The 25,953-nt window shown below is 41.2% G+C and overlaps 1 protein-coding gene across 1 annotated transcript in view; it reads right to left on the bottom strand.

Annotated features, from left to right (window-relative positions):
* The window catches only part of LOC140381576 (neural-cadherin), a 466,796-nt gene that overhangs the window by 204,670 nt on the left and 236,173 nt on the right, over positions 1-25,953 (bottom strand). Inside the window, exons 16-20 of the mRNA XM_072465639.1 lie at positions 18,352-18,495; positions 9,654-9,774; positions 7,013-7,175; positions 4,855-5,523; positions 2,409-2,600 (exon numbers count right to left, since the gene is read on the bottom strand). Of these exons, the coding sequence (XP_072321740.1) occupies positions 2,409-2,600; positions 4,855-5,523; positions 7,013-7,175; positions 9,654-9,774; positions 18,352-18,495 (1,289 nt within the window). The remainder of the gene's footprint in view (positions 1-2,408; positions 2,601-4,854; positions 5,524-7,012; positions 7,176-9,653; positions 9,775-18,351; positions 18,496-25,953) is intronic.

The raw sequence follows: 25,953 nt of genomic DNA on the forward strand, positions 1-25,953 counted from the left end.
GAAGTTCAAGCGGAACTTTAACGTGTCAGCACCGTTTAATGTGATTACACAAATGTCATGGTCCAGAAGTGTTAATACAATACTGTGAGTAGGCTTGCACTTTGGTAGTAAAAAAAAGTAAAGTAAAATAAAAGTGCATAATTTCACTAAGCTGTAGTGAACACAAATATATTTCAGATCTGACTAAACACTTTGCTTTTGTCCCCAACCATTATGAAAACAACAGCCAAAACCCATATACCGTATTTTCTGGACTATAAGTCGCACCTTTTTACATAGTTTTGGCCGGGGTGCGACTTATACTTATATTTATACTTATACTCCGGAGCAACTTATATGTGATATTATGTGTTATTTTCACACTTGCAACTGCATTTCATACTCCAGTGCGACTTATATATGTTTTTTTCTTCTCTATTATGCATTTTTTGGCTGGTGCGACTTATACTCCGGTGCGACTTATAGTCCGGAAAATACGGCAAATGACAGAATATGTATAATTTGACAAACAATGATACCATATAACACATTTATTTAGTTGAATGAAGATTTATATGGTCAGAAAAGTGTATCAGTTGCGTGTAAATTGGCTCTGTGTCGCCTATTGATGACATCACAGAGGGATTCCCTTTTAGAACTTCCTAGAACATCAAAATAATCACGTTGTAAATCGGAAACCTTAACAAACACACCAGAATGTCATTCAAATTCACCAGGGATAAAAAGTAATGTGTAGTTGTGTTTTAGATTAGTAGAACTTGAGCTTGTTTATAATGAATTGTACCTTTAAAGCAGAATTATACAACTGTCTGTCTGAATTCTCTATATACTGTAACTGCAGCTTAACAGTTGGCTCAGAACAGTGTGTACCGAAGAATTCAGTCACCAAAAGGCCGATAAAAAACCAGTAGCTGAATGTTTACTCGTCTTTTACAGTGTCTTTTCGAGGTCCATTTTGGAGCTGGTGAACCTAAACACTTAAATCGAATCATACAGCATTTTACACAGTTCGAGCTGAACAAAAACGCCTCTATTTTCTATTTCTTATCCCGGCAAAATGAAAAGTTATCTTTAGAACTGTTCCCACCGGGCCTTAACGCTCGGCTTTGACAGGGATCACTGAAAGTCATTGTCTCGGCTTTTGACGGACGGGCAGACGCGGGGCTTTGGGTGCACAGGGCGTCTGAGGAGAAGGAAAACAACACTACTATAAGAGAACTCTAGACGTATTAGTGTGGGGAAAAACGATTCTTTCTGTTAACATTCGAATACTCGTTCATACGCCGCGCTGCTTGTCATTTGCTCTCCGATAAATCACAATTATCTTCATTGTAATTGTGCATCTGTTTTATCGCTAATAACATTTAAATTGAATGTACTTTACGGCATCTTCCTGCAGTCAAGTTAATGTGATGCAGACAGACGAAGCCCGCATGGCAAGTCAATCAAACTTCAACGAGGCGGCGGTGCCATTTATAGGCCGTGTTTGTACAGTAACTTGCGTGCTGTGGAAGAGTTGCAATAATATGGAAAGTTGAGTCGTTTAATGTCACATAATGGGTTCGAATTGAGGCAACATTACCTATAGAAAGCACACACACACCTATTCATTAAAAGTAAAGTAAGATTAAGTACTGTTTAACATACACTTAGACAATACTTGTACGTGAACAATACTTTTTTGTCCGTCTGGCAATGGAGCTCATCCTATTTTATGTCCAAATGGAACCAATCACAGCCGCTAATTATAGCACTCTTTCCACCATTTCCTCTTGAATATCCTCATAACATCCAGATCAAAATCTAGAACTTATTTTACTTTTAAAGATTTGTATTTTTTTTATTTTTACTCGTCGGTCGTCATGTTAATTTGGCACAAACTGTATTTCTCTGATCCCGTCAATCAATCGGAAAATGGGGAGACAAGACCATATAATTATAATATTTGAGAGAAAAAAAAGCTTAACCAGTAGATTGTAGCGTTAACTTTGTAATGGAACTGAACACATTTCATTTAAATATATTGCTGTTTAAAGACCGTCAAGGGATCCACATCTTCAATACTCCCAGATACAACCCAGCCACACGTTTTACACTGCCACGTCAGGTTCAAAACATATTCTTTCCGCCTTGACCGGTTCTTAAACATCATTAAAAGGCCTAAAATGATGTAATTTCAAAAGCATCCGTGTTATGTTCCACTGGGAGGGAACACAACACAGATGCATATTAAGACTCATTGTGTGATCGTATGTTCCGTTGCTTTTAGACACATTCTATACGTTCCCGTGTCGACATTGCGCCTTTCAACCGTGAGTTCCTTTGTGCGGGAGAGAAAGAGATAGAAAACCGCAGCTAATGGGAGCGGAGCCGGAGAAGACGGTCGGGTTGTGCTGTGCGTGCGTCACCTTCAGCGTGAGGTTAAAGCGCTGCTCGTTGTGGCGCTCGTAGTCCAGTCGCTTCTTGATCCTCAGCGTGCCCCTCTTCTCCTGCTTGTGACTGACCACGTAGAACTTCTGCTCCTGGTCTCCGGCCACCACGCTGAAGGTCAGCTGAGCGTTCTCCCCGGTGTCCCTGTCCTCGGCAGCGAGCTCCAGCACCTTCAGAGACACAACACACACACAGACGATATAAAATGGAAACGCAGCCGCTGGCGGTGCTGAGGGAGGTCTAAACTGTGGGTTGATGTCATGTTTTTATGTGCTCTTCATAGAGTAAAAGTGATATAGTTCCAGTCACGAGGGCATTGTTGTTCTACCAGGACTGAGGTTAGAACTGGAGCTAGAAAAGCAACTGGAGCCAGCGACCACTAAACAAATGAAACAATCCTTACACTTTACACTGCTGCTTAATGTACGGGTCCTGTAAATGTTTATCATAGTTTTATCATCAATCAAGTTGTAGTTTGAGAAGAAAAGCATCCTGTAATAAGGATAAAACACGTGGGTTCTGTTGCTGTGGAAATTGCGGTGGCCATGTTACGGTGGCCATGTTGCAAGTGAAATATACAGTTCCCTCATTAGCTCCTGACATTTAAGACTGACTTGACTACATTTTCGATAGCAGAAGTAAAAAAAGCTGGATCGATGCTGTGTTTGTACAACATTTAGATGCAGAAGTATAGACTAATTTACTCTCAATTAGACCGACTACATCAAATCCACATGTCTTTGAACATTGCTTGATCTTTAGAATTGAATTCATAGCCCCTCTTCCACTACACAAATTAAATTGCATTGCATTTCATCCAAATCAAAGAAAATCTACTCTGGAACAGGCTCAGATCTCAAATGGCAAAGGCTTTCAAACTAGACGTATAATTATCCCCCTTTAATCAGAGTCTAATTTTATACAGGGTTGATTATGTTAGCTTTATGCCGACAGATACACAGATAATTAAGCGTTTACTGCTAATGTGCTATCAACTTTCACCTATAAGCACATCTTACACGATTCAGCGGAGAATGGCTTTTTTTTAATCGTTAAATGATTCACAGCTTCTCTGGCGCCTGTTTTAACATCGACTTAGCGACTTCATGCGCCGCTGAGTCGAGTTTTATGCCGTCTGTCTTCACCGCTTTCAAAGAACTGGTGAGAGACAGGAACGTATAGGTGTACAAAGTGAGTCTGACAAACAATCAACTGCACTGTACGTCTATATTCGTTCCAAAACCTAAGTCCTAATAGCCTTGGCGTGGACGGGGATGCCGCGCTGATTTCCCCGCAGTGAACGGAGGACATATTGCCTTTGTCGACTTTTGCAGAGTCTCCCATGGCAACAAAATAAATAAATAAATGGAAATGTCGCCTGGCAGGATTGTTTGTCCACAACAAACTTTAGGATTCTTTTTTTCAGTTTTCAGCAGAGACCAGCGAGCAGCTACTGTACCTGGTTTCAGAGCAAACATTTTGTGTAGTGAAAAATAGGCTTTTGTGGCAGCAGGGGAAGTTAGTTGCAGGATTTAACCACCAAGATGGCTTTAAAAGTGATTACATTATTTGTATTGCATGTGTTTGTGTCTAGTCATTAAGTTCAATGCATTTTCAATGGAGGAGTTAGCATTAGCCTCCAAACATCACAAACTCGACCGCATGTGATTAACACCAGAGCCTCGTTAGGAAACATTACCACGTGTAGCACTGTTTTGTGTTACTGCTCAGAGCCCAAATTAGCAAATACTGTATACTGACGGCCATGAAATAAACATTTCTTAATATGTAATGCGCCAAAAAGCTACAAATCCAGGCAGGGGACATGCTTGGGATATACAGGGGACAGGCTTGGGATGTACAGGGGACAGGCTTGGGATATACAGGGGACAGGCTTGGGATATACAGGGGACAGGCTTGGGATGTACAGGGGACAGACTTGGGATATACAGGGGCCATGCTTGGGATATACAGGGGACAGGCTTGGGATATACAGGGGACAGGCTTAGGATATACAGGGGACAGGCTTAGGATATACAGGGGACAGGCTTAGGATATACAGGGGACAGGCTTAGGATATACAGGGGACAGGCTTAGGATATACAGGGGACAGGCTTGGGACATGGTGTTCAAAGTGCCTTGGCTCCTGGCTGGATTAAGGACTTGTGCGTTTTCGGGCTGCAAACTGCACGAGCCACAATATCGTCTCCTTTTCATTTCATCTGCTTTTTGGACAATCAGCTTTCTAAGCGAAGGCCACGACACGGCAAAAAATGTCTGCCCGACTCTGTAAGGACGCGCGCTACAAGCCAAAGCTTTAAAGCGGACCTAAAATAGCATCTCGAAAGAACCCGTTAGAGATGTGATCATTAGACCCTTCATGTCCCACGCTCTAACGCCAAAAAAGTTATGTGTTGAACTCACCTCAGAATTGGGCTCTGCATTTTCAGACACTTTGGCCGTACACGTGTGATCCGTGAACCTCGGCGCGTGATCGTTCACATCTTTGATCAGAATGGTCGCCGTTCCCGTTCCCGGCGTCCCCCCTCCGTCCCGGGCCTCCACCACCAGCAAATAGGACTCCACCTGCTCCCTGTCCAAGCCGTTCATCGCCACGGTAATGGTCCCGGTCGTAGGGTTGATGCTGAACATGTCTGAGAAAGTCGGCAGCCCTCCTATTTCCACGTGGGTCGCGTCCAAACTCCCCACGATCCTGTAGGAGAGCACGGCGTTCTGCCCCACGGCCGAATCGTCCAGGTCCGTCGCCGTCATCTCCATCACCAGCGTCCCGGGCGGTGAGTTCTCCGCGACGTCGCCGTGGCAGCTCGGGGCGCAGGTGAAGACGGGGGCGTTGTCGTTGATGTCCCACACGTTGATGATGACGTCGGTGAAGCCGGTGAGCCCCTCGCCGCTCTCGTCCGTGGCCAGGACGACGAACCTCCAGACGGCCCGCTCCTCGCGGTCGAGGGTCCGCTGGGCGTAGATTTTGCCCGTCACCTCATCGATTATGAATTCGCTGTCGGCGCCCTGTCCGTGGAGGGAGTAGCGCAGTGCCTCCTGGTCGGCATCCTTGTCTGGGTCGGACGCCGTGACCTGCGGAGACACATTTTTTTAACCGTTGAATTATTTAAATCGCAGCGCGTGAAGAGGATCCCTTGACTTCAATTCCAGCGCGGGGAGACTCGGAGGTACTTGGCCCTGGCTCGCATCCAAGGCCCCCTCGACCTCTCTCGTTTCACTCATTCACGGCACATCAGAAACAATTACGGGCCCGACAGGATAAAGATGTTCCAATTTGGAGTGGTAATTGAGGTTGATGTAGATTGAAAATGAACTTTGGTTCCTCTAAAAAAACATGTTTGCAGCTTGTTCTATAAAAAAACAAATTTTCTGCACCTCTGAACTCAATTAGAAATCCAATGCAACCAATTATTTTGACAAACAACATTTTAAAGTTGCGACTGCTTATTCAACCTAAATGTCGTCATATAGAGAGCAATTGATAATTACATTTAAATAAACGTATTGATTAATTTAGCTGTTTACTGTGAGCTAGATTTAAAGTGAAGGCAAAACTTGTAATACGTTGTTATAGTAAATGTACTTTTATTCAATTATTTTCTTTTTATGACAGGTAATTATGTGATAATAGATGTACATTAACCAATTAACTCAATGCGTGGAGTGAATTTAATGGATCCTTTATTGCTCAGCAGGGTTTATATTAGATCTATTCATTTACGACGCACAGATACAGTGCATGCTAGATAATGAGTCCATTGGAAATATGTAACTTGAAATGAAAGACTTAGTGCTTGTCTGAAGGATATAAAAACCTGGATGACACTTAACTACTTGCTTCTTAACCCTGAAAAAACCGAGGTCATTGTGCTTGGCCCATGGCTTATGGTCAGACCAGTTAAGAACAGAAATATAAACCGACAGTTTCAGCTCCGCTGCCCTAGGAGCAACTATGCTGGGGGAAGTATGTCAGCTTGAGCACCATCCTCTGAGAAAGACTACTTTTTCTATCAGACAAAATGTAATATTTATCTAATAATGTAATATTTATCTAATTAGCGAAGCAGGAAGTGTGCTGTTAGCATGTGGTGCTCAAATGTTGGTTAACTTTACCATGACAGAAAACAGAATGCATGATGAGGGAGCAGCATCTGGACCGTTGCAGCGTTCTGTTTTCCATGTTTTAGCAGGGTCAAAACATTTGGTAAAACAATAAAAAAAAAAAAAAAAAAAAATTGACAACAACTACGCTCTTGGGATGTCATGAAAAAACATCACAATTTAACAATTATTCATGATTATTACGGAGACAAATGTGTTAAATATTGTCTGATACATTACTACGTCTCCAATCATCAATTTAATCTTAATTGTCTCTATTGTCTTAAAAGGCCCTTCAAATCACCTGCACTTTATGTAGCTTTGCCCCTGTAGCTATTCATATAATGATCCGTCCACTCAAACTAATGCATTTCACTCATTCTCACCTGCATATGGATGACAGCATTTACATGTATATTATTTGCACATGTTTGTACGCAGCCCGATCACGTGGCTGTACCTGCAGAACAAAGACGGGGGACCCGTCCAGCTCCTCCGTGACGCTGCCGTAGTACTCATTAACGGTGAACACGGGCGCTTCGTCGTTCTTGTTGACCACGTTTACTGCAACGCTGGTGTAGTCCTCCCATTTGCCGTCCGAAGCCAGGAGATGAAGCTTGTACCTGCGCATGTGAGGGGGACGAAACCAGCATCATTAGTGCCGCAAACGGACCGGGGTTGACACTTCGAGCGCACGCCTTTCTAAAAAAAGGTAATTAAATATGAGTCTGCTGAGATCAGAGGAAACGGGTACAACATAGGACAAAGTGCATTCAATTAGCCAAACACCGGTAAACACAGGGAAAGTTACAACATGCTTTGTTCTGACGGCAACGCTGGAGCTAGAAGTGAGAAGAAAGTCAAACTGGGGATTTATGGAACATTGTTGGCAAGAAACAAATCCTTCTTTGAGCAACGAAGTTAATTTGAACTGTCAGTTAGATCCATGATGTAAAAATTGGTTAAAAATTAGAGGAGGAGTTCTCAAACATATTGATGACATCACACGAGGGAGAGTATTGCTGCGTTCGTGAGATCCTCGGGAACTGGGGATTACGAAATGAGAAGTCAAGGTTCCAAATATTTTGCATTAATGTGCTTTTAGCTTGGATAATGTGTATTTTGATGTGAACAGTCATGAAATCACAGAGTCCGCTCTTTAACAGCGTTTAATAGCGTACGTTTTGTTGTCATAACATTAGCTGGTTATTTGTCTTGGAAAACATCCTACTACTTTTACTTTGCCTTGGGTCTTTTTAGCAGTAGTGTGTGGTGACGTTTATGGATGAGCAAGCTGACTCGGGGTGGTCATCAATATTTAGTGCATAACGTTCACACGCAAAAGTGGAATTTTATATATATTTTAAAATACTAACATGCTAAACCCCGGTCTCCCAGGTGAAGGGCGACCTATCCTACTGAGCTAAACTCCAATAACAGGAAATTATGCTGAATGTGCTAAATAGACTCACATACAACGTGTAATGATTGATCCGTGAAGTAATGATTAGCATTCTATGTTGTTAAATGACCGCCTGTATTTCTAACCAACGCCTAATCATCAGAAGCCTCAGATACAAACACAAACTTGGCTCTAAAAGATAGATAGATTTATAAAAAATAAAAGATATATATATTAGTCCAAAGACATGCATGTGTTAGGTAAAATTGGCAACTCTAAATTGGCCCAATGGACAGGTGTTGAAAATTTGCATATTCTGTGACATACACTTAAAATATTGCATCTGGTTTGTCCAATGTAAACGCTATGTCCTTAAATAAATAAAAAATAAGTTGTTGAAACTTGGCGCTGCTGTTGCTTCACTTCTCCTCTGCACATGCTCAGTTAGGGCTTCACTTCTCCTCTGCACCTGCTCAGTTAGGGCTTCACTTCTCCTCTGCACCTGCTCAGTTAGGGCTTCTCTTCTCCTCTGCACCTGCTCAGTTTGGGCTTCTCTTCTTCTCTGCACATGCTCAGTTTGGGCTTCTCCTCTGCACATGCTAAGTTAGGGCTTCTCTCCTCTGCACATGCTCAGTTAGAGCTTCTCCTCTGCACATGCTCAGTTAGGGCTTCTCTCCTCTGCACATGCTCAGTTTGGGCTTCTCCTCTGCACATGCTAAGTTAGGGCTTCTCTCCTCTGCACATGCTCAGTTAGAGCTTCTCCTCTGCACATGCTCAGTTAGGGCTTCTCTCCTCTGCACATGCTCAGTTAGGGCAGAACCTGCAAACATCCTTTATTCAGCAGGTTTGAGCACAGATCCATGAGTTTGAGGCTGTGTGGTCCTCAGAGTGCATGTGCAGATGTTAGAGACTCTCACGTTAGAGAGCCGAACACGGCCACAGACTGAGCAGCTGCGGCAAAATAAGAATCATGCTTCCCGCAGTAATGCACAGCGGCCTGTAGGGGCCACTAAAAACACTAACTTCCAGCAAAGCTTCAGCAGCAGAAGTGAAGAGAAAGTGTCTTCTTTGGATATATTTCAGAACAATTTAAATATAGTTGTGACTCTCGGTTCACAGATCGCCTTGATTGCCCCGACCGCATGCCACTGGTTTTCACACCATGTTGCTATGGACGACTAACAGTCCAATCTAAAAGTACTGTAGTAATGTCAGCTGATTTTGGTCCGGGAAAAGCTTTTCTGTTCTCGAGGAACACGTTTGACACAATTAAAACAAGAAACATGATTTTTCAGACCCTTTAAACATTCATTCAACGATAAAGGTGTTTTAATATATTTTACTTGTCAAATAATAATGTCTGTGCACATTAGAAGAGTTTTGATGATTGCTAGGTAACAGGTATGGCATTTCCTATTGTGATGTAATGCTTTCCTATCAGCAAAATAGAACAATCTTAAATGTAATCTGTATCTTTTTTTGCATTTTAGTCAAATTCATATTAAATTCAAACCTACAGTCCTATTTGGATGTCACAATACCATCTAAAATATACATAACATACAGATAATACCCTTTGCTTCCTTGTTTAGCTCAGACACAGAGATGTTTGCGCTCTCATCTCACTCGCACACAGGAGCCAGAAGGGAAGTGAGAAAGTTGGCGCTTACCGGATGTGTCGGGGGGGATTATCTCTCACCTTTTGTTCTGCTCGTAGTCCAGGGGCTGAGCGACGAAGATGGTTCCGACCTCCGGCTCCACGTCGAACACGCCTCTCGTGTTCCCCGATGTGATCTGGTAGCGAAGCTTGGCGTTCCCACCTGCGAGAAGAGCGAAAGAGCGCGATGGAGTTCAGCGACGACAGGGCGCTTCATCTGTTCTGCTCTGGGAACTGGCTGTGTGCACTGGTGAATGCGTTTGTACACAACCCGTGAATATACAGTCACAATATACAATGTTTGTGTTGCGATAGATAATATAAGAAGAAAGGCCGTTGATTGTTCACAATTATTACCAAGATCAAAGGACAGAGACGTCTCGGGATGCGGAATATGACAGTAATATGACTGTAAGTCGCACTGAACCAAAAAATGCATAATAGAGAAGAAAAAACATATATAAGTCGCACTGGAGTAAGAAATGCGGTTGCAAGTGTGAAAATAACAAATAATATCACATATAAGTCGCTCCCGAGTATAAGTCTATAAGTATAAATATAAGTATAAGTCGCACTCCGGCCAAAATGATGAAAAAACGTATAGTCAGGAAAATACGGTACATTTCCTTTCATTAAAAACATATACATTTTTTTTAATATCAATTTCTTGAACTTAGACAATGTAGAAAAATATAATCTAACATAATCAATAGTAAAATGTCCTTCTTCAAAGTTTGAACTGAACATGTTTTTATTGACTTAAGACTGGTGCAGCTGGGTGTGTGAACCTCTATATAATTACAGATTAAAAATAACAAAATCTTATTGAATTTTCCTTTATTACACAGCCCGAGTTAAATCTTCAATTAACTTTTTAACATATCACCATTTCTTTAGTATCCGACCAGCTTTACATGAAATGAAAATGAATAAAATTGGTAACATAATGTGACAAAAATAACCAAATAGGAAAGTACTTCAAAACTTTTTTTCTTCTTCTAACGATTATATTGTGACCACCACTTTACACCAACCAACAAAACCATGTGATATATTGCAGAACGGCGTACACCTCTGTGGCCGCGTTGGTGTGACAGGCAGTCTGCAATTCACCCGCTCGAAATGTCCAAATGTTCAGAACCAGTATAAAGTTATAGTGCATTTCCTCCCGTTACCTGCCTGTGCTAAGTTTTATCCCACTTACCAACAGTAACAGTGAGATTCTGTGATGCTACACTCGGGTTACACACTGTTTTTAATAGTTTGTCCCATTGGTTTTGGTTAAACAACTTGCACAATACGTCTAATACATAAAACCTGATGATAAACGCCTAAATAATATCATGGCAGACGCCCCGATTGTACTGTTTCTGTCACGTCACCGCCATTTGGAAGACGTTACCGCTGTCGCCTGTCCCGCTGTTCAAAGTCATGAAAAACGGTGCATAAAATTGAAAACTAAAAGGACTGATACTTCATGAAGACAGAAGTTATTATCTCTGATCCTTCAAACTACTACTACTACTCCTACTACTACTTAAAAGCAGCGACATTTACGTCCAAGCTTCCTCGTCCACGAGCCCTCTGCACTGGACACGCCCTCTGCACCGGACACGCCCTCTGCACCGGACACGCCCTCTGCACCGGACATGCCCTCTGCACCGGACACGCCCTCAAAGCTTTCAAGAGCATGAACATTGTGTCTGATCCTTAAATATAACACCGGGACAGTTGTAAATTAGGCTGGATAAAACTGTCCGCGAGTAGTATTAGCATAGCCGTGCAATAATATGTAAACTAGGATTAGCATTAGCTGCAAACGACCTGAGACAAACAGCTCGGCGCTCCGTCTGGAGTGGTTTCTGTATGTCCACTGGCCCCTCGTGACCACAGTAAGACATTTCTGGACAAATAAGGTCTTTGGGGGTGTGACAGAAGAGAAATCCTTTGTTTTGAGACGTTTCATTGGCCCAGCCCACAGCGCGAGATGCAAACGAGTGCGTGATGACACTTTGGGCCCAACTTGTTAATGAACTTATTCACAAATTGTCCTCGAAGTCTAAAATTATTCCTACTGTCTGTTTCCGTGCAACTTCTCGCGCCCTGACACGGCACCTGTCTGACGAGCCTCGTGAGAGACGGTATTTTCAAAATGGCTGAAGCTTTTATTTTTCCGAGAGTTGTGTTGGAACAAACAGTTGGAAACACTCTGCGGGGGTGGAAATCAAACGCACCCAGAGCACTGAGTGAAAAGCTGCCAGCAAGGACACTTTTATTTGGTTAGGAGCCTATTGGATGAATCGAATACAAACAATAAATAAAGACTTTTCAGGAATATTTTTAAATTTCATTTGGACATGTCAAAGAACATACAAGGTTTTAGAATTAGATGCAATGTGTAGTTAATTTAAGGCGAGATATTAACATTTGACATTTGACATCAATTTGAAACTTCACTTTTAGTTTACTTTAACTGTGAGAAAAAAAAACAAATATTACAAGTGTTAAATCATGTAACGTTTTAAGCTATAAATAATAATATAAATATAAAAAAAATAATATAAGTAATCATAAATAATAATATATGGTTTGGCTTTGGACATATATAAATCAGAAAAATGTATTGAGTCAGGTTTTAATTTATTGCTTCAATTATTGACACATTAAATACAAAAAACATTCCAAGCGGGAATTTCAGATCTTATTCAAAACTAGATCTTTCTGAAAATTTGTATAAAAATTAAAAATTTGCCTCACTTTTTGGAATTAAAACTATAATGAATCAGGTTTGGAGTGAGATACCCACATATTTTTAGCTGTTAAAGTTACAACGTCCCAGAAAGAAAGAAATGAAAATAAACAATAAAACATCTTTTGGAGCAGATCTTTTTACATAAAAGACCAAACTGACCTGATTTCATTGCTATCCTATTAGGGGAAATAACTAAATATATACGTGTGTTTTATGCCATTGGGTTTGATCTCAAAGGATACTACTTTACGTGTTAAAAGTACAACTGCATCATTGTCAAATCCATACTAACTTCCATAAAATATGTAAATGGCTGCGAGGGGAATCGTTTCATTCACTCCACTTTGCCCCGCTGCCGTTACACATCTTAAATAAGTCATTGGGGACTGGCTGTGGCAATTGCGGCCATTCTTTACTTTTCTTCTTTTCTCCATGCCCTCCTCAGCGGTGGACTTAATCTCTTAAGTATTTAGACAGGCTCCGAGGCTCCAAGGACAAAAGAGCGAGCGCGGGGAGCAAGTCAAACAAGCAAACAAGCCGAATGCAGAGAAAAGGAAGGTTTCCCCAGATGTGCCAATATCCAAACCCATTTCCTCTCTCAACTGGAGACAAAACCATACACTTTTACTCATATTTGACTAAAACAAGGACTTAAGGGCTTCAATTTATTACATTTATGACATTTATGACACAGTACAAGTGGCTGCAAATGTAACAAGACGAAAACAACACGAAATGCATCACAAAAAAAGATTCAGGGCACGTTAACTACAACTTATAATGTGTTGGAATCTCCCATCACAGGATTTATGCCACACAAAGCTTCTTAAGGTGAGGTACACTCTAAGTCTGGTAAATACTGTATATTTCAGATGAATGTGTGTATGACTCAACCCGGACGACATCGCCAAAAGCAGTCGCGGGGAAAAGGCGTGACGAATATTTGAATCTGATTGGTCAAAGTGTCGGAGCAACAGGAACACACTGAAACATTGTTATATTGTTATAAATGTATTGTTATAAATTGTCTCTATAAGTCCAAAGCTGCAACTGGGTCTGCTCAGGCGACGCAGTCAATAATCCGACTTTAATGTTAGAAGCGAGAAATATAGAATGATCTTTTTTAAATATATGTTAACTGCGTAGATTATGTATTTAATCAGTTTGAAGGTGATGTTTGAGCTTTACTACTCTACATTACAAGTGCATGCAAAGCCATAGAAGCAGTATGAGGCCGACTGCTTCTGTGTGATATCCATGTGCTGACTGTCCACAGGGATGTCAGAAACCAATAATGTGAATATGAAGATACACACATTTTAATACTGGCTATATTAATAAATAAAACATCTGAAGTTGTTACAAAAAAGACCTGTTCAAATGAAGACGGAACAGACAAGTGCAACTCATTTTTCCTGGTACTTAAATCTCTTATAAAACGATGTATATCTGTTGAACTGCAACATATTTTCCAGGATACTCAAAAGAAAATGCAGATGTTTTTTCTTAATATTGCCCACTTCGACACAATTTTACTGCACGCGCATTTAAAAACAAAAAAAGAGAGAAGGAAAATAAGAATCTTAATCACTTCCTGGTAAAGCCCCTCCTTTTCTCTCTTTGCTAATCTGAAACACAGAGCTCCACTTTCTCCCGGCTGGTGGTAATGACCTCCAACAGGCTCCGACAGGCTGGCAGCGCCGGCATAAGTAAGCAAACGCGTGTCTGCTCAGGCTTTTCTCCATCGCAGCTCCGTGTGCGAGTGTGAGGTGCGCAGCGGGCTCCTCTTCCTCTCCAAGATAAACGCTAGATAATGCACGATACTTATTCTTCTCAATAGAATCTTCTCCCCGTCTCGCTGCAGGGTAGTTTGTGTATTTCAGAGCCTTCTAAGCAAGCGGTGTTAGTCCTCTCGGTACACGTGTCACGCCGCTGCCTTATGGACAATTTGTGGGCAGTATACGGAGAAGATTTACGGTGCTGGTGGACGGCGTCGGGGAGCCGCGCCGCACGACTTAATCTGCAGGAAAAACGCTGTAAGGTGCGGAGTGGACCGGCTTTGGACTGCCAACGGAAAGAGAGGCGTTGTTCTTGAAATGGGAAGCTAAGCCTTTTTTAGTCAGATATGGCAAACTGTTTCCTGAAGTAGGCAGAACAAATTGTATATGGAGATATGGAGTTGTTTTAGTTTTAATACTTCTTCAGGTCTAAACTAGTACTTCTACAGGTCAAAACTAGTACTTCTACAGGTCAAAACTAGTACTTCTAAAGGTCAAAACTAGTGCTTCTACAGGTCTAAACTAGTGCTTCTACAGGTCTAAACTAGTGCTTCTACAGGTCTAAACTAGTGCTTCTACAGGTCAAAACTAGTACTTCTACAGGTCAAAACTAGTACTTCTACAGGTCAAAACTAGTACTTCTAAAGGTCAAAACTAGTACTTCTACAGGTCAAAACTAGTACTTCTACAGGTCAAAACTAGTACTTCTAAAGGTCAAAACTAGTGCTTCTACAGGTCTAAACTAGTGCTTCTACAGGTCTAAACTAGTGCTTCTACAGGTCTAAACTAGTACTTCTACAGGTCTAAACTAGTACTTCTACAGGTCAAAACTAGTACTTCTACAGGTCAAAACTAGTACTTCTACAGGTCAAAACTAGTACTTCTAAAGGTCAAAACTAGTGCTTCTACAGGTCAAAACTAGTACTTCTACAGGTCTAAACTAGTGCTTCTACAGGTCTAAACTAGTGCTTCTACAGGTCTAAACTAGTACTTCTACAGGTCAAAACTAGTACTTCTACAGGTCTAAACTAGTGCTTCTACAGGTCTAAACTAGTACTTCTACAGGTCTAAACTAGTGCTTCTACAGGTCAAAACTAGTACTTCTACAGGTTAAAACTAGTACTTCTACAGGTCAAAACTAGTACTTCTAAAGGTCAAAACTAGTGCTTCTACAGGTCAAAACTAGTACTTCTACAGGTCTAAACTAGTGCTTCTACAGGTCTAAACTAGTGCCTCTACAGGTCTAAACTAGTACTTCTACAGGTCAAAACTAGTACTTCTACAGGTCTAAACTAGTGCTTCTACAGGTCTAAACTAGTACTTCTACAGGTCTAAACTAGTGCTTCTACAGGTCTAAACTAGTACTTCTACAGGTCTAAACTAGTGCTTCTACAGGTCTAAACTAGTACTTCTACAGGTCTAAACTAGTGCTTCTACAGGTCTAAACTAGTACTTCTACAGGTCTAAACTAGTGCTTCTACAGGTCTAAACTAGTACTTCTACAGGTCTAAACTAGTACTTCTATGAAAACATAATTAATTCACGGAACTCGTTGATGGCCTGATTAAGATAAGCTCTTGAGGAACATGTTTGGGTTTTTGTGGGAAATGTCACTCAAAGCTCATCCGTCAGAGCGCCTCGCACGCCATCATCATCATCATTGTAGATGCATGGACGCTACACGACTCCCTCCCAAAGGCGTTGAATAGCTGAGAAATTAAAGTGATGTATGAAACGAGGCCTTATTTGCAAGTCCAATCTCAGTCGAAAAGGTATCTAAAAATAGTCATAAAGGTTGGAAGTATTCAAAACATACAATCCAAGCATACAATAGGCCTCTCACATAATTATGGCTAGGGCTGAACAATTTGGATTTTTGTGGGATCAGCATTGCGATAAGATGTTTAAATATGAACTGCTAATCTGAAAGAATAATCCCTTTATTATTTCATGTTTGTAGAGGTCTATATGCATACACTACCTGTCCAAAAAAAAAGAAAGAAAAAGTCATCACCTGGATTCAACTCAGCAAACAGTTTCTCTCCTCCTATTGGATAATTGCAGCGTGGGTGATGATCTTTCAGCTGCAGCACGGTATTTAAACCCGACTGATGCAGTGAGCGGATTCTCATTTCTGAACCGACCATGTGGAAAGATAAATCCCGTGGTCATGGAAAAGATGTCAGTGTGTTTGAGAAGGGTCAGATCATTGGCATCGAGCGGAGAAAACGTCTAAGGAGAAGCAGAGACTAATCTACTGCAGAGCTGAACCCAGTGAGAGTGTTTGGGACGAGCTGGAGAAGCAGCAGCGGTCACTCTCTTTGTGCAGCGCTCACTCTCTTTGTGCAGCGGTCACTCTCTTTGTGCAGCGCTCACTCTCTTTGTGCAGCGCTCACTCTCTTTGTGCAGTGGTCACTCTCTTTGTGCAGTGGTCACTCTCTTTGTGCAGTGGTCACTCTCTTTGTGCAGCGCTCACTCTCTTTGTGCAGTGGTCACTCTCTTTGTGCAGCGGTCACTCTCTTTGTGCAGTGGTCACTCTCTTTGTGCAGCGGTCATTCTCTTTGTGCAGCGGTCACTCTTTTTGTGCAGCGGTCACTCTCTTTGTGCAGCGGTCACTCTCTTTGTGCAGTGGTCACTCTCTTTGTGCAGCGGTCACTCTCTTTGTGCAGTGGTCACTCTCTTTGTGCAGTGGTCACTCTCTTTGTGTAGTGGTCACTCTCTTTGTGCAGTGGTCACTCTCTTTGTGCAGCGGTCACTCTCTTTGTGCAGTGGTCACTCTCTTTGTGCAGTGGTCACTCTCTTTGTGCAGTGGTCACTCTCTCCATCATGAATATAAGATCAACTGGTGGAACATAATGACACACTAGATGGAAACAAACCTTTTAATATTGTAGAAGCTGATTTGATTGAGCTTAAATTTCTGTAGTTCAAAAACAACTGATATCATATGGATATACATTTTTTAATCATATTTTTTATATATTGGTTTATGTTAAACCCAATCATTTATAGGAGTTGGAGACCTAATGCGCCAACATTTGTCAATTGAAAAAAAAAAAAAAGTTTTTTTCTTTTTTAAATAATCAAATTAAACACCTTTGTGCTCTGTGTATTTGCGTTATGGGTTTAATCATGGCACATTGTCATGTGGACATAGTTTAAATATAGGCGCCTCTGGTGATCATACGTTCCCCACAGAGAGTTGACATTTTGCCTGCTGTGGTCTCCGAATGAGCTCATGTAAGCTCTCAGATCCTTTCAAGGCTTCCTAATTAGTGCACTGGAAAGGTCAACCACTTTACTCCTATAGGGCCTATATATAGACACTAGATTAGTAAAAACGTCTGCCTGACAAACGTAGGCTCCTAAAAAACAGAATGAAATTGGGAGGTTTGGGAACAAGGGTTTTGGTATTACGGTTCTCACATGAGGGAAAAACAAAATTATCTTTTTAATATATTTCAATGCTATTCATAGCAGTGTGAGGGCTTTTTCGTTTCTCCAGTGTAACGCTCTATGCACCTTTCCTCACTGCAGTGGATGGAAAACACTTTGTGCAGTGAGGACATTTGAAAAGAGCGTTACAGGTGAGACTAATCAGCCACTGCACAAAAGGCTGTATCAGCACAGATACATCAGATTACATTATGCATCTTCATCTAAAACCACCAGGACAGTGAGGTGAAGATGGTTTTGAAATAGGAGTTAAGGGGGCCATTTTAGATTTTTTTTTTAAATGCGGTATACAACAGTATAGTGAGACCATGGTCAGGAAACAGCCCTGGCCAGTCAGATGCTTATCAGGCACTCACGCGTGATGAGGGAGCGACAGTCAGCAAACAATAAGAATTCTATGGCCCATTACAGGACTGTTAAGGTAACAAAGAAAATTAGTTCCAGGTGAAACGTTAACAAGATATCATCAGGAAACTCCTCCTAGAAGGCCGAACGTGGAAATGTCTTGAATTCCAAAACCGTCCAGTCCACACGTCGTTTTTTCTAAAATTACTATTATTGTTCCTTTTTTTTTAACTTCACAAAACACATAATTATTATCTAATATGCACACGTATCATCCGACCTACGCAAGTGCAACTGCAGCTTGGACTTTGGGCATGACAAAAATACATGCAATTGTACTGAACTGAAGTAACGACAAGAGAACACTTTAACGTTAAATCGTGCAAACAACACGGTTCGTCCGGATTACCTTCGTCCCCGTCGTTGGCGCTGACGGTGAGCACGGCGAAGCCCACGTCGGCGTCCTCGTCCACGTCCACTTCGTACGAGGCCTGAGCGAACGCCGGCTTGTTGTCGTTGACGTCGCTGATGAAGATGCGAACATATGCCGTGTCTGACAGGGAACAGCACACAAACGAGAGACGACAGAGAGAGGTGAGAAGAGACACGACACTTGTGCTCCGATTCTGTCACTGCCGACGTCTCTATTTACCTTTGAGGAAGACTAGATTTCTTCACTGCTTCACACAGAAAAAACACTTAACACACACGCAACTGGTCCTTCTGTATGATGCATTATTTAGGCTTTTTATTAACGACACAGATTTGTTTTGCATGTCATATCGTAATGTATCGTAATGTATTGATCATTGAAATTGTATCTAATATTATATAATGCCAAATTAACATGGAAACCACATACAAAGACGATTAAAGATCACATTTAATAATATTGTTTTATTACAAACACTGATAAATAAAGTCAGGCACTATGAACAAACTAAGCCAGTAGTTTTAAAAGCAAATGTGATGAAATTTAAAGACCTTGCCAATTATTAAGTACTTCAAATAATGTTTAAAGCAAAATGAAATACGCTACCAGAAGGTGTACAGAAATACTTTCAAACAAAATGAAAAGAACACTGTTGATGATGTCCACTGTGTGTGATGAAATCTGATTTGACTGAAACTAAATGAACTGCATCTGTAATTGTAAAGCAACTGAAAGGGTCAAAATAAGACTGCAGTGCATTCTATCCTCATAGACCAGGAGGTAATGCGCACTTATGAACTCATTGTGGCGACGTTGTGATGGGGCGATCAATCAATACAATCAATACACATACTGAGTAGCTAATTTTGAGGTACTGTTTGAATACTGATTCCGGGACTGTGTACTAGTCAAACGAACTCAACCGAACAAACTGTATATTGAAATCAAAGGTATTTCAGTAAACATATCTATTACTACAACTCGTCAGTGCACATTATTGAGTATATAAAATGAAATAGCACACTAAACAATGTTATACTTGAAAGAAAGGTACTGAACGGGCTCTAAAGGACAAACGGAGCACCTGACACAGATGGCGGGGGGAGTGTTGACGCAAAACTATGAAAAACATGTTTAAAAAGTCCATAGAAATCAGATACAGCGCCATTAAACTGCTAGGAATGCGCCCTGCAGAGTAAAACCTGCTTTCCACTGAGCTTAAAGCGATGACAGCGAGACTCAAACATGCAAAGCTGATTAGCAGAGGCAGTTCGGTTACTAGACGAGCTTCATGCACTTCGACATGTTGATGTACACCAGTCACAGTGGATGGTGCGCATTTTGAGCAAAACACAACATGGTTTTGAAGATGATACAGCATTAAAAGGCCTTTAGCATTGACGGTATTGATGAAAATACAACAAAATATTGACGTATGATGCGAAACAAAATTGAAAAAAGATGTTTGTCTTCTTTCTATCGCTGCAGTGTTATCGTTGAATACAGCTGCTTTGTTTTATCTTGTGCGTTCAGTTGCCAGCTGCGGTTCGAGCACGGGCGCCCTGGAGGCAAGAACCCAACAAACTATGTCCTTCTTAGATATTGCTATGAAAATTAGTATCATTCGTAAAAGCAAGCTGAAAAATGAGATGAATTATTAAAGGCAGGGTGGACGGACGCGATAGAGTTCATGGAAACACCTGAAACGGTTCATCTGAAACATCTCTCGGCGATAAAAGGGGAAAAAGCCTATTATATTTGGTTACAATTAGAGAAAGAGAGAGAGAAAAAAAACACTGACAAATTACTTTAGCAAAAGGGAATACAGTCTGATTAAACGTCATAACGTCACAGCGCAAGAAGAAGAACATGAAAAGCCTATTCTTGCATTTCCAATTAACTGGGAAGTAACAGCGCGGCTGGTTCGGTACTTGCCAGTTTTTCGGGGTTACTTTGAAGGTTTGTGAACGGCTTCAGATGCCACGCACACGCGCAATTATGCTTACACAGGAATGTTATGGCAGCCTTTAGCCAAACAGATTAGCATGAAGGCAATCTAAGTTGTATGACGCTTATATAATGACTTCTCTAAAACGATCGTTCTTCAGCATTTGCAGAAACTGGAAGTGGTCCAAGGCACAGATTGGGAGCTTCGATTCGATCCAGAGCGTTTTACCGCCGTATCTTCCCACCACCAAGTATGGACAATGACTTCTACAGTGATGCGATTGGAGAACGTGGTCGAGCTCATGAAGCGTACTGTCGGTCGCTGAGCAATTGGACGTGTTCCTTTATCCCACTGCATCGGATCCCGCCGGCCGCGCCCGTGCGCAGAGACACACATTTGCAGTAATGATGGGACTCTCAGATTTCTGTCCGATACGACATGCGCCTCGATATGCTACGCTGCGATACGATTCGTTCAAGATGCATTTCTTACAAGCAACGTATGCACTAACCCGGAATCACAACGCACAACATTGTATTATTGACTCACAATCCAATTTTTTATAGTTTGTTATCTCTATACCGATTTAATACCGATCTGATACCTATTGCAATTTCTTTGACAAGAATCTTCTTATCTTTCATGCCTTTTTTTTTCTTTATTAGCACAGTTCAGTCTGACGCTGTGCCTTTATAAACATGGGCGGGCGATGCTGAATTTAGCTAAATTATTGCCTGTATAAAATAGGCTGTAAATGCCTGTAAATTATGAGAAGCCTGAGAGTGCACGGCAACTTCATATGCATGTAAACTACTTCATATGCATGTAAACTACTTAATCTGCATGTAAACTACTTAATGTAAACTACTTAATCTGCATGTAAACTACTTAATCTGCATGTAAACTACTTCATATGCATGTAAACTACTTCAGATGTATGTAAACTACTTTATATGCATGTAAACTACTTCAGATGCATGTAAACTACTTCAGATGCATGTAAACTACTTCATATGCATGTAAACTACTTCAGATGTATGTAAACTACTTCAGATGTATGTAAACTACTTCAGATGTATGTAAACGACTTTATATTCATGTAAACTACATCAGATGCATGTAAACTACTTCATATGCATGTAAACTACTTCACATGCATGTAGACAAAGGTTGCGCATCAGCCTTGCTCCTCTGCCGGTCTTTTAAGGTGAAGACAACAAAGAGGTAAGACAAATACCATGTCCGTCAATAACACAGTTTATAGCTGCACAGAGCCTCTTCCGTGAGCGCTTCGGTCCATGTTTCAGCTGCTCCGGGCGTTAGCGATAGCACTATCAGCGTCAGTTTAGGATGAGTAACCGAGACAACAATAGAAAGTAGTCCGATGTCATTTCGTCACTTGAACTGCATCGATGTATCACTTTTCTGCCGACGCACTTGTATCACGTGTGCACAAGCCGGTGTATCCACGCAACACGGTCAATCACTCGTTTGTCGTGCTGCGATTAGCGATTAATGGGCATAATCGCGACGCGTTGGCTGTTATAATAATCGTCCTGATTATCTAGACTGTCCAGACTCTAAAACACATGCAGAAATATATTAACAAAGACAGCTGCATTATAAACAAAATCAATGTAAATTACTATAAATCTATATCTATAAGCCTACAGTCAGGATATTACAATCTTTATTTGGTTAAAATTTATCTAAAACATGAACAATGCAAGTACAAAAGCGGTAGAAATTTAGGCAACGTGTAAGTCAAAGAACTGAATAATAAGATACGATAACTTTAATTTGTGCCAAAATGGGGAAATTCCATTGTTGCAACACAGATTAGGTACAGAAGTATGATAATAAAAAAACAGATAACTTATTAAAAACTCGTATTAAAAAACTCTTCTACTCTTAGTAAAAATAACAGAGCAAAAAAAGATTAGTAAAGAGGGAGCGCGGCCTACTCTGATATTAATATATAACAACAAGCTTTTTCAGCCTTTGTCCCAAATGTGGAGCGTTGTCCATATCACGCGGCCCGAGGAGAACTCAGAGTTGTGCCTCCGTGCCATCAATTGTTGTAAAAGCATCTACTTTTTATTAGAACTAAACGACTCCTTTATATCTAATGACATGCCAGTTCAATTATTCATTTCACTTGAACCCTACAATGATTCATTGTGTCAGATAAAACGTTCTGCTGCTGCTAGAGTGACCTCAGTATAATCCTTCTTCCTCCTTCTGTTTTCAGACCATAACACAAAGGAAAAATGTAGGAATGCTAACGATTTCCGTACCGCGTCGAACCAAATGAACAGTTTGACTTGTCGACGAATCAGAAAAAGAATCCCAGACTCGTCAACAAAAAAAATCATCATTAGCCTCAGCCTCGCCCTGTCTTGTTTGTGAGTAAACGCTGTAGCATTGTGCCAAGATCCCGAGACTTAACGAACATCATCGCCATAACGACGCGATCCCTCGAGCTTTCGCCGGTTCGCGATCCGCTCAATATCGCCGACACAGTCATCCTTCAAATGTAGACGCGTTAATAATCAAACGTCGTATTCATTCAAACGACGCGCGGCACCGTCTCGCCGTTTTCCCTCGACCCCCGAGTCACAGAACGCCCATCTGTTCCGAACATCTGCGCCCGGGCCCCGACTCGCCGTTCTACCGCCGGAGCGCGTGTGTGCGTTTCGTCTGGCGGCGAGTAAGACGGAACCGGCGACGGGGAGGAAAAGACAGCGGGCGGGAAAAAGGAGAAGGATGACTTTGTTTTATTTCATTGGGGGGATGAGCAGATGTGCGGAAGAGGCAGCGGACAGGAATTATTGCTCCTTTCAGTTGAGTTTGGAGGTGTTAAATAAGGTTTATGGAGCGGCTGTCGGAGAAGTCGTACACGTTGGGCCGGAGCAGGAGCCGGGGTCCATTAGTCGGGGAATAAAAGAGTGAAGAGTGTAGCGAAAAAGATGTTCCGGCATTGACACGTAATATAATATCTTACAGACACGATATAGAGTCTTATAAAAGTGTTTTGTTGTTGTAAATATTTCAATAAAGCATTTAGAATCATCACTTTGGTAATGGTAAAAGGGAAAATGTGTGCGTGACGATAGATATTGTGAGATTAACCGACACATTCTTGTTTAGGGCAATATTTGATTGTTGACTTATGATAAACGCTTATGTATATATAGACCCGTAAAGTGGAACATAATGTGATTTTAAATACAATAAGTAGAAGTGTTTAGTTTAGATTATTGACATCCATGTGATTAATCATTCTTAAATCTAACATTATTCCAGAACTGATTGCGTCCAAGAATATAGCCGATCACAAAGTTTTGACCATGACATTTTTGTTTTGTAATGACTAAAGTTAGATATTGACTTTTATTAGCTCAGTGTAATGAACAAAAACAACCATTTGTCTGTTCTGCCTACATTAAAATGAACAGAACATTTAGACTGTGTCAGTTCCAGGTTGTGTTGTTGTTGTTGTTGTTGTTGTTGTTGTTGTGTTACTTTTAATGGCGGTTGGCAGACAACTGAAAAGGTGCATTTACCGCCACCTCTACGTCTTCAAAGTAAATAATTTATGCTGTACTGTAAATAAAGGAGAGGGAGGAAGAGAGAGAGAAAGAGAGAGAATAGAGAGAAAAAGAAAGATAGTGAAGGAGAGAGAGAACGAAAGAGAGAGAGAAAAATAGAGAAGGAGAGAGAGAGAGAGAAAGAAAGAGAAGGAGAGAGAGAACGAAAGAGAAGGAGAAAAATAGAGAAGGAGAGAGAGAGAGAGAGAGAAAGAAAGAGAAGGAGAGAGAGAACAAAAGAGAGAGAGAAAAATAGAGAAGGAGAGAGAGAGAGAGAGAGAAAGAAAGAGAAGGAGAGAGAGAACGAAAGAGAGAGAGAAAAATAGAGAAGGAGAGAGAGAGAGAGAAAGAAAGAGAAGGAGAGAGAGAACGAAAGAGAAGGAGAAAAATAGAGAAGGAGAGAGAGAGAGAGAGAGAGAAAGAAAGAGAAGGAGAGAGAGAACGAAAGAGAGAGAGAAAAATAGAGAAGGAGAGAGATAGAGAGAGAGAAAGAAAGAGAAGGAGAGAGAGAACAAAAGAGAGAGAGAAAAATAGAGAAGGAGAGAGAGAGAGAGAGAAAGAAAGAGAAGGAGAGAGAGAACAAAAGAGAGAGAGAAAAATAGAGAAGGAGAGAGAGAGAGAGAGAGAAAGAAAGAGAAGGAGAGAGAGAACGAAAGAGAGAGAGAAAAATAGAGAAGGAGAGAGAGAGAGAGAAAGAAAGAGAAGGAGAAAAATAGAGAAGGAGAGAGAGAGAGAGAGAGAGAGAGAGAGAGAGAAAGAAAGAGAAGGAGAGAGAGAACAAAAGAGAGAGAGAAAAATAGAGAAGGAGAGAGAGAGAGAGAGAGAAAGAAAGAGAAGGAGAGAGAGAACAAAAGAGAGAGAGAAAAATAGAGAAGGAGAGAGAGAGAGAGAAAGAAAGAGAAGGAGAGAGAGAACGAAAGAGAAGGAGAAAAATAGAGAAGGAGAGAGAGAGAGAGAGAGAGAGAAGGAGAGAGAGAACGAAAGAGAGAGAGAAAAATAGAGAAGGAGAGAGAGAGAGAGAGAGAGAGAAGGAGAGAGAGAACGAAAGAGAGAGAGAAAAATAGAGAAGGAGAGAGAGAGAGAGAGAGAGAGAGAGAGAAGGAGAGAGAGAACGAAAGAGAGAGAGAAAAATAGAGAAGGAGAGAGAGAGAGAGAGAAAGAAAGAGAAGGAGAGAGAGAACGAAAGAGAGAGAGAAAAATAGAGAAGGAGAGAGAGAGAGAAAGAAAGAGAAGGAGAGAGAGAACGAAAGAGAGAGAGAAAAATAGAGAAGGAGAGAGAGAGAGAGAAAGAAAGAGAAGGAGAGAGAGAACGAAAGAGAGAGAGAAAAATAGAGAAGGAGAGAGAGAGAGAGAGAGAAAGAAAGAGAAGGAGAGAGAGAACGAAAGAGAGAGAGAAAAATAGAGAAGGAGAGAGAGAGAGAGAGAAAGAAAGAGAAGGAGAGAGAGAACGAAAGAGAGAGAGAAAAATAGAGAAGGAGAGAGAGAGAGAGAGAGAGAGAAGGAGAGAGAGAACGAAAGAGAGAGAGAAAAATAGAGAAGGAGAGAGAGAGAGAGAGAGAGAGAGAAGGAGAGAGAGAACGAAAGAGAGAGAGAAAAATAGAGAAGGAGAGAGAGAGAGAGAGAAAGAAAGAGAAGGAGAGAGAGAACGAAAGAGAGAGAGAGAAAAATAGAGGGAAAGAGAGAGAGAAAGATAGAGGCAAAGAGAGAAAGAAAGAGAAGGAGAGAGAGAAAGAAAGAGAGAGGGAGAAAGAGCAAGAAAAAGAGAGGGAGAAAGAGCAGTGTGTGTGCAGCTGTTCCATGCACATCACTCCTATTATGATGAAAACAGAACGCAATGAACAAACATCACCATGACAACAGAAACACAACATAAAGCTTGTTTTTGCTTCCCTACAAAAGAACTGGCCGGTACATGTTACTCTCTGGCACCTCCAAAAACTATAATATCAGATTGTGGAGAAAAGTCAAGGAACTTGAATAAGCATATTTTACTAAGTCATAATTAAATGAATGTGTGACCAGCAAATTAAGAACAAATGA

The sequence above is a fragment of the Eucyclogobius newberryi genome, unplaced genomic scaffold (assembly GCF_026437365.1).
Source record: "Eucyclogobius newberryi isolate DKJ021-1_F unplaced genomic scaffold, fEucNew1.0.hap1 SCAF_5, whole genome shotgun sequence".
Classification (NCBI taxonomy): Eukaryota; Metazoa; Chordata; class Actinopteri; order Gobiiformes; family Gobiidae; genus Eucyclogobius; species Eucyclogobius newberryi.